Source organism: Otolemur garnettii, unplaced genomic scaffold (assembly GCF_000181295.1).
Source record: "Otolemur garnettii isolate 467f Iridium unplaced genomic scaffold, OtoGar3 scaffold00124, whole genome shotgun sequence".
Lineage (NCBI taxonomy): Eukaryota > Metazoa > Chordata > Mammalia > Primates > Galagidae > Otolemur > Otolemur garnettii.
The window spans coordinates 3,167,569-3,180,316 of record NW_003852519.1 but is presented as its reverse complement, the minus strand read 5'-3'; the positions used below and the strand labels follow the sequence as shown (position 1 = coordinate 3,180,316).

General features: G+C 38.7%; 1 protein-coding gene across 3 annotated transcripts in view; it reads right to left on the bottom strand.

Annotated features, from left to right (window-relative positions):
• The window catches only part of ATF7IP (activating transcription factor 7 interacting protein), a 153,966-nt gene continuing 141,218 nt past the window's right edge, over positions 1-12,748 (bottom strand). For all 3 annotated transcript variants that reach the window (XM_023517897.1, XM_023517896.1, XM_023517898.1), the window contains exon 15: positions 1-640. In XM_023517897.1, coding sequence (XP_023373665.1) covers positions 221-640 — 420 coding nt within the window. In that variant the 3' untranslated portion in view covers positions 1-220. The remainder of the gene's footprint in view (positions 641-12,748) is intronic.

Sequence of the window (12,748 nt, the reverse complement as noted above, 5' to 3'; positions counted from 1 at the left end):
TTTACATTTCAAAACCCTGAAGCTTAAATTGTTCAGGAAAAATTTCTTGCTTTGTGGGCTGAGTTTATGTTACTTCTTGTTATAAACAAATGTAGTGTATACACACACCTGTCCAAGAAATCTTGCACGATGTGAATTTTACATTGAATATCATGCACAAGATTAAAAACAAGACCAAAAGTGGAACTTTTAAAAGAGGAAGAGATAAAGGCTTCAAGGTTTAACTGCTCTGGGAAGAAGAGATCACATCTGTAGACTGAGGATCACAGAAAGGTCCAAAACGTCCATAAATATCCTTGGCTCGCACTGCAAAGTAGTACTTGCTGCCTGATACAAACTGAGTGAGAGTACATGCCATAGGCAAGGGAAGTGCCTTTACTTCCCCAATCTTTTTCCATTGTGAGGGTACAGTGGCACTGGGTTCCTCATGGTAAGCATAGAGATGGTAGCTATCAACAGTGGCACAGCTTCGATCTACCTCTAGGACACTCCATGACAGTACTATGCCGTTTTGACTCTGAACTCTTGCTAACTTCAAGTGTGGCTTCTGAGGCAGAGATGTGCTGGCAGCTTCTGGGGGCAGACGCTGTGGCTGTGGGGCTTCTGGTAAGGGTGCTGGGTGCACGGGGCGTGGGGGCTCCTAAAACAAACAAACAAACAAACAACAAAAACCAGTCACAATGATTTATAATAATCCAAGAAAGAACTATTTTAGAATGCTAGAACTAAGATACCTTAAAGATTATATAGAGAAATATCATTTTACATCAAAAATTCCAAATATCACACTGAAACTGGCAAGTTCTAGTTGGAGATTTACAACTAATCATGCCACAAGCATGATTACTCCAAACTTAATTCTAGACCTAAAATGTTGAATTTTTGGATGGTTCAACATATGTGAATCAATAAATGTAATTCACCTCATAAACTGAATTAAAAATAAATAAAACCACTAAAAAAGCATTTGATGAAATTCAGCCCTTTATGATAACAAACTAGGCATAGAAGGAATATACCTCAAAATAATAAAAGCCCTATAAAAAGCCTACAGCCAACATCATACTGAACATCATCCTACTGAAGAGTTAAACAGCATTCTCCCTAAAAACTAGAACAAGACAAAGATGCCTACTTTCACCACTCTTCAACATAATACTGGAAGTCCTAGCCAGAGGAAACAAGCAAGAGAAAGGAATAAAAGGAATTCAAATTTTAAAAAAAGAAGCCAAAGTATCTCTAGCAACAGTATGATCTTATACCTAGAAAGCCCCCAAAGACTTCTTCAAAATACTCCTAGATTTGATAAATGAATTCAGTAAAGTTTCAGGATACAAAATAAACATAAGAAAATCAGTGTTCTTTCTGTGTACCAATTAACGACCAAGCTGAGAACCAAATCAAGAAGTCAATCCCATGACAATAGCTACCAAAAGCCCAGACACAGTGGCTCCCACCTGTAATCCCAGTACTTTAGGAGGCCAAAGTAGGAGGATCTCTTGAGGTCAGGAGTTTGAGACCATCTTGAGCAAGAGTGAGACCCTATCTCAACTAAAATAGAAAAAATTAGCTGGGCATGGTAGTGCACACCTGTAGACCCAGCTCCTTAGAAGGCTGAGGCAGGGGGATCACTTCCAAGAGCTTAAGGTTGCAAGGAGCTATAATGCCACTGCACTCTAGCCAAGTTGACAGATCAAGGCTCTGTCAACAAACAAACAACAACAACAAAAACACCCTAGGAATATATTTAACCAAGGAGGTTGAGGATTTCTACAAGAAAAACTATGAAACACTGATGAAAGATATTATAAGACACAAATGGAAAAACATCCCATCCTCCTAGATCAGAAGACTCAATGTTGTTAAAAATGGCCATAAGTATGGCCAAAGCAATCTACAGATTCAATATAATTTCTATCAAAATACCAATGTCATTTTTCAGATTTAGAAAAGAATAATCCTAAATTTCACATGGAACCAAAGCCAATGCAATCCTAAGCAAAAAGAACATAGCTGGAATCATATTACCTGACTCCACATTATACTACAGAAGTATATTAACCAAAATGGCATAGTCCTGGCATAAAAACAGACACATAGATCAATGGAACACAATAAAGAATCCGGAAATAAGGCTCCGTGATCTATGACAAAGTTGACAAGAAAGGACAACCTATGATAAACAATGTGGGGGGTGGGGGAGAGTGAGTGGATTACTATATGGAAAAAAAGGAAACCGGATCCTTATCTCTCACCATATACCAAAAATAACTCAAGCTGGATTAAAGACTGAAATATAAAACCTGTAATTATAAAAATACTAAAAAAAAAAACTTGTTTATATATGAACTTGTTTAGTTCATGACTAAAAAATGTCAAAAGCAAATGCAACGATACCAAAAATAGATTAAAGGGGTTTAAAATGCAAAGCTTCTGGACAGCAAAAGAAATAGAGATGAGCAGAAAGACATCCTGTAGGATGAGAGAAAATACCTGGAAAGTAGGCATCTGACAATGGACTAATATGCAGAATATACACGGAACTCAAACAACTCAACAACAAAATCCCATTAGAAAGTGGGCTAAAGGGTGGTGCCCATAGCTCGGTGTGTGGGGCCTGACCACATACACCAATGCTGGCAAGTTCAAACCTGGCCCGGGACAGCTAAAACAACAATGACAATTACAACAAAAACAACAACAAATAGCCAGGTATTGTGGTGGGCACCTGTAGTCCCAGCTACTTGGGAGGCTGAGGCAAGAGACTCCCTTAAGCCAAATAGTTTGAGGTTGCTGTGAGCTGTGACACCACAGCACTCTACCTAGGGTGACAGTCTGAGACTCTGTCTCAAAACCAAAAAAAAAGTGGGCTAAAGACATGAACAGACATTTTTTAAAAGGCGGCATAAAAACGGCCAACAAACATGAAAAATGATCAACATCACTAATCACTAAATGCAAAATTAGAACCACAGTACAATATCATCTTATACCAGTCAGAATAGCTATGTAGTATTACCAAAAACACAAAAAATAACAGATGTTGGCAAGGATGTGAATAAAAGGGAATGCTTATGAACTATTGGTGGGAAGGTAAATTAGTACAACCTCAATGGAAAACAGTGGAGATTTCTCAAAGAACTAAAAAATAGAACTCCTGCTTGATCCAGCAATCCCTCTACTGGTTATCTGCCCAAAAGAAAACAAATCAGCATATCAAAAAAGATACATGCATTTATATGTTTCTTGAAGCACCATTCAAAATCACAATAATAAAAAATCAACCTACATGCCCCTCAATGGATGACTGGATAACAAAAATGTGATAAACACATACACTCTTACACAAAGGGCACCAAAGAAATGTATACACATTTTAAGAAAGGAAAAACTATTAAAATTGTAATATTCAAGTCACATTTGACTTCTGCAATTACAAGAGATGTAAGACACAATATACTATATAACAAACGTTATCAGTATATATTGCGTATTATATGTAATAATCCCACTAACAGTAGCTACATAAATGATATACATATCTCATATATTTTATATATGTATTTGTATACACATATACACCACATACACACACACAATGGAACAAATAAAAAGCCCTTGCTGATGGAACATCATTTTAAGAGACAATGAAATAAGCATCTACTTATAAAAAATTATGATTTAGTTTTCTATGCAATAGATTCTAGTATATAACAATTTTCAATATATATATTATGTATGGCAGCCAATATCATATGAAATTGGAATGCACAGCTATACTTTCAGTTTTTAATTATTTGTATTTAATAATATAAAGACAGTAGCATATTCGTACAAATAAGTACACAGGCATTGAATGTGTACTATATTCTTGGCCAATCTACATTAATAAAATTGGAATTTAAAATGAACTGTGAAAGATAGTATTTAGAGATGGTTATTCATCTTTCAACCAGCAGGTAAAACATGAGCAAAGGCATGGGTATAGGAAAGTGAGGGGACCTTTAGGCAAGAACAAGTTGTACCTTTTTCTTGGACGTAGGGCATATGAAGAATAGTGAAAATTAAATTTGGAAAGGGAACAAAGAATGACAAAGCACGATATCAACCTTAGGAAACCCTACTGACTTATCTAACACTGGAACATTGTCATTATCATTGCCAGCATTTTACCTGGGTTTTAATCTTTTCAAATTCAATCTTTGTGCACCCGCATACTCCCCAGCTCTTATTGAAAGGATGAGAAAGAGGTTGGTTATTTGTAATTATCCTACAGTTGCAAAAGAGAATAACATAAATCTGAACTCACTTCATGATTATTTATCTATTTAGTTACATAAAATAATTGAAGTGTTTTTATTTTAGTTTATAACGTTTTTGAGTGTGATACTTCTTAAAGCAATCTCCAGAATGAGAAGTCCAGGCTTCCTCTCGCATGTCTCACAGTAGAAAATGGTTTCTCTCCTTCCACCTGTCTCATTTCTTCTGCTGCAAACCATGCAATCCTTTATTGATTTTTTTTCATTTTGCATTATATATGCATCTTCCCATTTAGCCTTTCCTCAGTATCAAAAGATGATGGTCTTCCCTTCTTTCTTGAATTTCTGTTCCTCACATTGCTCACAAGCTAAATGATGAAATTTCTCCTAAAAGTGTGTCTGCACTTTTTCACCATTTTACCTTTTTTTTTGGGGGGGGGTAGGTAAAGTCCCTCTTATAATTGTGTCCTGACTCCAAAAGGTGTGTCACACACTGTGACCCCCCCACCTCTCCCGTCTCTCTACTCTTCCCTTCCCACACCGTGAACTAGGTCATTAATTGTCCTGATATCAGAACTGAATACATGGGATTCTTGCTTCTCCATTCTTGTGATGCTTCACTAAGAGTAATGTGTTCCACTTTCATCCAGGTTAATACAAAAGAAGCAAAGTCTCTTATCCTTTTTAATGGCTGAACAGTATTCCATAGTATACATATATCACAGCTTATTAATCCATTCCTAGGTTAGTGGGCATTTAGGCTGTTTCCACATTTTGGCAACTGTAAATTGAGCTGCAATAAACAGTCTAGTGCAAGTGTCCTTATGATAAAAGGATTTTTTTTCCTTTCTGGGTAGACACCCAGTATTGGGATTACAGGATCAAATGGGAGGTCTAGCTTGAGTTCTTTGAGGGTTCTCTGTACTTCCTTCCAAAAAGATTGTATTAGTTTGCAGTCCTACCAGCAGTGTAAGAGTATTCCCTTCTCTTCACATCCACGCCAGCATATGCAGTTTTGACACTGTGATATGGGCCATTCTTGCTGGGGTTATTTAGATGATATCTCAGGGTGGTCTTGATTTGCATTTCTCTAATAATTAGGAACGATAAGCATTTTTTCATATGTTTGTTAGCCAGTCATCTGTCTTCTTTAGAGAAGGTTCTATTCATCTCTCTTTCCCATTGATATATGGGATTGTTGGCTTTTTCATATGGATTAATATGAGCTCTCTGTAGATTCTAGTTATCAAGTTTTGGTTTGATTCAAAATATGCAAATATCTTTTTCCACTGTGCAGGTTGTCTATCTGCTTTGGTTGTTGTCTCCTTATTCGTAGGCTTTTCAGTTTAATTAAGCCCTATTTGTTTATTTTTGTTGTTGTTGCAATTGCCATGGAAGTCTTCTTCATAAAGTCTTTCCCCAGGCTGATATCTTCAAGTATTTTTTCTTTGCTTTCTTTGAGGATTTTTATCATTTTGTGCCTTATATTTAGGGCCTTTATACATCTTGAACCAATTTTTGTGCATGGAGAAGGGTAATTTCAGTGAGTAGAGAAAGGTAATTTCCAGTTTCAGGCTCTTACATGTGGATATCCAGTTCTCCCAGCACCATTTATTGAATAGAGATTCCTTCCCGCAGTGTATGTTCTTGTCTGGTTTATCAAAGATCAGGTGGCTGTAAGATGTTAGTTTGATTTCCCAGTTTTCTATTCAATTCTAAATCTCTATGTCTCTATTTTTGTGCCAGTATCATGCTGTTTTGATGACTATGGCATTGTAGTACAGACTAAAATCTGGTATGCTGATGCTCCCACCTTTGTTTTTATTACTAAGAACTGCCTTAGCCATTGGGGGTTTTCTCTGCTTCTGTACAAAACAAAGAACTATTTTTTCCAAGTCTTGAAGTATGATAATGGTATTTTAATAGGGATGGCATTGAACCTGTAGATGGCTTTGGGAAGTATAGACATTTTAACAATGTTGATTCTTCCCAGCCATGAGCATGGCATGTTCTTCCATTTGTTAATATCCTCTGCTATTTCTTTTCCAAGGGTTTCATAATTTTCTTTACAGAGGTCCTTAACCTCTTTTGTTAGGTATATTCCTAGGTATTTCATTTTCTTCGAAGCCACGGTGAAGGGGGTTGTGTCCTTAATCAGCTTCTCATCTTGGCTGTTGTTGGCGTATACAAAGGCTACTGACTTGTGGACATTGATTTTATATCCTGAGACATTATTTTTGGATCACTTCCAGGAGTCTTGTGGTTGAGTCTTTGGGGTACTCTGAGTATAAGATCAAATAGTCAGCAAAGAAGGAGAGTTTGATCTCCTCTGCTCTCATTCAGCTTGCCTGATTGTACTGGCTAGAACTTCCAGCACTATGTTGAATAGTGGTGAAAGAGGACAACCTTGTCTGGTTCCAGTTCTAAGTGGAAAAGTTTTCAGTTTTACTCCATTCGGTAAAATATTAGCTATGAGTTGTCATGGATAGCTTCAATCAGTTTAAGGAATGTTCCACGTATGCCTATATTCTTCAGTTTTCTAATTAGAAAAGGATGCTGGGTTTTATCCAATGCTTTTTGTGCATCTATTGAGAAGATCATATGCTTCTGTTGATATAGTGAATAACCTTTATCACCTTGCATATGTTAAGTCTTGCCACTGCTGGGATGAAACCTACTTGATCATGATGTATGACTTTTTTAATGAGAAGTTGTACACTATTGGGTAGGATTTTGTTGAGAATTTTTGCATCTATATTCATTAGTGAAATTGGTCTGAAGTTCTCCATTTTAGGTGTATCTTTTCCTGGTTTTGTATCAGGGTGATGTTTGCTTCATAGAACATGTTTGGGAAGATTCCTTCCTCCTCAATTTTTTGGAATAATTTTTGCAGTACCGGAATAAGCTCTTCTTTGAAGGTTTGATAGCATTCTGGTATGAAGCCATCTGGATGGAGTGTTCTGTATATGTCTATTAAGCACAGTTGTTCTAGGGTTACAATTAAGTCCCTTGTATCTTTGTTTAGTTTCTATTTAGAGGGTGCGTCCAGTTCTGTGAAAGGAGTATTAAAGTCCCCTGCTATTGTGGCGTTATGGTATATCATATTGCTCAGACTAATTAAGGTGAGTTTCAGAATTTTGGGAGCATTGGGTGCATAAATATTTAGAATTGAAATGTCTTCTGGTTGTATTTTTCCCTTGATCCATATGAACTGTCCATCTTTGTCTTTTTTGACTTTAGTTGCTTTAAATCCATGTGTATCTGAAAATAAGAGCGCAATTCCTCTTTTTTTCTGAATTCTGTTTGCCTGAAAAATTGTCTTTGAACCCTTAACTCTGAGTTTTAATTTGTTGTTTGAGGCTAGGTGTGTTTCCTGCAGACAGCAAATGGATGACTTGTGTTTTTTTAATCCAATCAGCCAGTCTATGATTGTTTCCTCTTCAGTGGAGAATTCAAGGCATTAACATTTATTGAGATAACTGTTAAGTGTGGTGGAGCTATATTCATCTTCATCTTATTTTGTGAAAATCCATTTGCTTAGTTTTATCTTTTGCATCATTGTGGAGGCTAGGTTTTGTCCTTTAGTTTCTGGGTGCTTACTTTGCTGATGGTCCATTGTGATGGTCAGTCTCCATCAATTTTAAAACTTAGCATAGCAGGATATAGAATCCTGGGCTGAAAATTGTTCTGTTTAAGTAGATTAAAGATAGATGACCATTGTCTTCTGGCTTCAAAAGTTTCATCAGATAAGTATGCAGTCAACCTGATGGATTTGCCCCTGTAGGTCAATTTGCGCTTATTCCTGGCAGCTTGCAGAATTGTTACTTTTGTCTTGCCTTTGGACTGGTTCATCACAATGTATCTTAGAGAAGTTCTATTAGAGTTGGGGCAACCTGGGGTCTCATATCCCTCTGAAAGGAGTGTGTCGGAATCTTTGGTGATATTTGGGAAATTTTCATTTACAATATTCTCTAGTATGGCTTCCATTCTTCTGGGGCATTCTTTGTCCCCTTCTGGGATACCTGTAACTTGTATGTCTGAACACTTTAAGAAATCCCATAATTCTGTCAGTGAACGTTCTGCTTTCTCTCTTTTCTTCTGCCTTTTTAACTATCTGAGTTATCTCAAGAACTTTGTCCTCTACCTCTGAGATTCTTTCTTCTCCACGGTCTAATTTGTTATTGGTATTTTCCACTGCATCTTTAAGTTCCCAAATTGACTGCTTAAGTTCCTTCAGCTCTGCTATATCCTTTCTATATTCTTCATATCATTCATCTCTTATTTGATTTGGTTTTTGGATTTCCTTTTGGTTATTTTCAACTTTCTCAGTAATTTCCTTCATTATTTTTATCATCTATATTTTAAATTCCCCTTCTGTCATTTCTATCATTTCTTTGTAAGTGGAATCCTCTGCAGTAGCTACCTCATGGTCCCTTGTGGGAGGGGAGGAGGTTACTCTGGTCTGGGTTTTCATGGTGAGGATTTCTCTGCTGATTCTTCTTCATGAGTGTTTTCTTTTGTCTGTTTCCTTGCCCTAATTTTCCTTTCACTTCCAAGGTTTTTATGAGTCCTTTTGGTACAGGACTAAAAGGATGAGAAGATTGAAGAGCAAGAAGAAAAAAAGGATTTAAAGAAAAGAAAAAAGAGAGAGGGGGGGTGAATAAAAGGGAATACTGACAAAAAGAATAGAAGTGCAGAAAGAGGAAGATAGGAGTAATACAGATGTACAGTAGGGTACTTTGATTCACACCTTAAAAAGCCCCACCCAACCTCTGGAGGTGCTGGGTTAGGTGGTTCCCTTGTGGTCAGCCACTCATTGCCAGCCTGAGCAGACACAGTACCCCACCTCCACCAAATAGGGAGGAAAGACCAAAATACTATAAATCAAACCAAAACAAAAAGAAAACCTTACAGGATAAAACTGGGGGAAAACCCAAATAACAGGGGCAGAAAAACCAGCAAAAATGAAGTTCTTATTATTAAAGAAGGCAACAATGGGAAATTATATTTACACTAGAAAAATGAAAAAAAGAAAAGAAAAATCTAGGGGTAAGAGTTGAAATTAAAACAAAACAAAAAATAAAAAACAAAAACAAAGTGTTATATATATATCTTGCTGAATACTGTCTGGGCAACAAGTGATTTTCTGGGGTTTGAGATGCTAATAGAAGCCTTTGCTGACTTCTTTGCCCTTAAACCCTGTAGGGTTGAGAGCCTGAATCTCTCCTCGGCCTGCTTAAAACTATTAACCTTGGCTAAACAGAGGCTAACCCAAGGAAAGCTTGTGTCATTGGGATCTCTCCTTAAGTGGTTGCCTGTTTATCACGTATGCCAAAACTGGCCTCACTCTATGCCTCTGAGGGCTGAGGCTGCAAGGCAGCTCCACTACTGCTGAACATTGAAAGCTCCACTCTTCCCCAGCACTCAGTCCTGGCCTTTAGGCGCTGTTCACAGTCACTATGATCACTTACTCAAGGTCTCCCAGCCTGGGCTGCACTCTGCAACCCTAAGAATGGATCCTGTAGGGTGGCTCTCCCAGGGTGGATGCATGCCATGGAGCCAAACAATGAAAGCACTGTTCTGGCCTAGTAGCTCTGTCCTGGACACTGAACAACGCTTAGTCACCTGCACTCTTACCCAAGGTTTCCCAAGGTAATTCAACTGAGTATCAAAGTCCAAAAAATCAAAACAACCCAATAGGGAAGGCCTTCCCTGTCTGCAATATTGCTGCTATTGTAGCTATAGCAGCAGCAGCTGCTACAGCCTCAGACCGAACGCAACCACTTGTCACTTCTCCACTTTTGTCCTCTTCCACGGGTCCAAAAGTCTCTGGCTGTCTCCCTGCATCCCCAAAGGGATGTTTCTGGGCAGAGGCCAGAAGCCTGGAGTCTTCTCTCCCTAATCTCACTGCACCGGGTTACAAAGAAATTGTTACTCAGCTGCCATCTTGCTCCACCCCCTCCATTTTCCTTCTTATCTAATGAGTAAAGGAAGTAGCTGTTCACAACTGCAACTTCCATCAACCAGAAGAGTAATTTTTTCCACCACTTGTAGGACCTTGTAAATTTGTAACATCCTACTATTGGCTCTCTCCACTTTTCACATGAATTTTGTGTGTTCTAAAATAACGATTGGTTTTTCAAACTAAACAGTCTGTTTCTTCCTATAACCCAGTGATAACTTGTGTTTGAGGGCTAAAGTATATACTCACATTGTCCCTAATTGTGGGGAACAGGCTGTGGTCGGCAGGCCCCCCATAGCTTTGTAATTCTCAGGGAGCAACCCCCAACCACTTCTCCTCCCTTAACAATATTGCTTTCACCTTTCAGATGTCACATAGCCCATGCATACTTTGTTATTGACAAGCACAGTTTTCCTCTTTAAGGTTGATCTCTACCCCATGTGTTAAGATTTATGCAATCTTGTTAAAATACTGTATAAATAAAGCTGTTTCCACAGTTCAGTGGCTGGCTGCCATCATCAGCTGTGCCAGCCCTCCCGACACCATCGTATCTTGCATCTCTCATCTTTCTTTGTGTCCCTCTCCCCATCTTCATTGCTTTGTATTTCTCAATTTCCCACCATTTCCACTCAGGTCAACTCTCCCTCCTCACACTAGGTCACTAGAGGTCCCCATCTCATGCCACTATGCAACATGTGGTGCCCGAACAGGAACTTGAGTATGGAAAAGTAAGTTCAAACAGGTGAAGGAATCTTTCTTTCCTACCATTCCCCCTCTGGTTCAAACAATAGCCAGGGTATGGGACAGTGGAACTAAACAGGTAAGGAAAGCCCCCATGAGAAGAGAAAAGTGAAAAAAAAAAAAAAAAGTGAAAAAAGTGGAACTGTACAGTTAGTAAGTTTGGGGAGATAATCATGTTTGGGAATAATTCTTTATGTCTATCACAGTACGTCTATGTGTTTGTATATGTTATGTGCCTGTGATTTCACTAGAAACTGTTAGGTTAAAGCTGGGAACTGTAAGGTTAAGGGTAAAAACTGTAGAAATGGTAAGGTTAAGGGTAAAAGCTGGAAATGCTTTGTTTAGGCCGATTCCCAAGGAAGGAACTGTTAACTCTAAGCTACCTTTTGCAGCACCAAAGCAAAGGATTAAAGTTAAAATCTTCATTTACAACTCCATTACAAAAGACTTGCACAAGCTCGAATGTCTAAATGGCTTTTCTTACTTCCCAATGCCAGAGGCTGCAGATCAGCAAGGTATTAGAGACTATCAGTGTCTTTCTTTTGAGGCATTTAGGGAGTTGGGAAAGGTGTATACTCGGTGTGGTCCTGCAGCTCCTTTTGCTTTGGCTTTGGTAGATACTTTTGAGCGGTGAGGCTCTCCCTCCTAAGGACTGGAAGTCAGTTGCTAAGGCTTGCCTTTCTGGAGGAGACTGTTCATTGTGGAGGTTAGAATGGGCTGATTAGACTGCCCAGTAGGCAGACAAAATAACATTCCCTTTACTGTAGAGGGGCTCAGGCTTATGTTCTCCTGAAGCCTATCAGCAAATCAGCTTTATAAGCTTGGGGAAAGTTACCTACCTCCGGAGTTAAGATTGAGAAATCTTTAACTGTCCCCCTATATCACTGTCTATCTTCAGCAGGAAGCAGTTTGGAGCGGTCAGTGCTCCTTTTCCCCTAATGGAAGTTAGAGCATCTATTGGGAAAGGGAGGATTGATACAGGATTCTCTCACTCATTATTATGGACTATTCCTCTACATCCTGCAGATAATAAATCTTTTACTTACCATCTGCTCCTAATTTTGGTGGGAACCCTTCTGGTCACTTACCAGGTCAATTATGATCCAGGTACACAGCATCAGAACGTTTTTGGAATGTACCTAATTCTTAACATCTTGAGGTGCTATAGAAAGATCTTCTAACTGGTATTTGGCCTGACCTTGTTCTGATATGGGGGAGAGGATATGTTTATGTTTTTCTTAGAAAAGGGGACAGCCCTGGTTGGTTCCATGAACGGAGCCAGAAGAACTTCTTGAAGAAACTGGACTGATACCCCAGGAGGTTCATCACTGAGCCAAGACATCATGGAGTGTGAAGCTCCTGACATGGGAACTACTGAAGAAGCTGGAGCAACACTGTAGCAAGCCAGTCACCTTTTAAATTTTTCTAGTGATAACCATTGTTTGTCATGTTTGTTACCCATGGGTCTACATTTGCAGTTGTGCTCAACTGGCTAAAGACATCTTTGTCTTCTGTAGAGGTGGAGTTGAGCAACTCCTCCAGCTAAAATTGTTTATTCACAAATTAGAAAAAATTAAAAGGGAGGATATATGGGGAGTGGGCTGTGGCTGGCAGGGCCCCCACAGCATGGGTAATGCTCAGGGAACGACTCCCAACCATTTTTCCTCCCTTAATAACATTGCTTTCACCTCTCAGATGTCACATAGCCCATGCATACTTTGTTATTGACAAGCACAGTTTTCCTCTTTAAGGTTGATCTCTACCCCATGTGTTAAGATTTATGCAA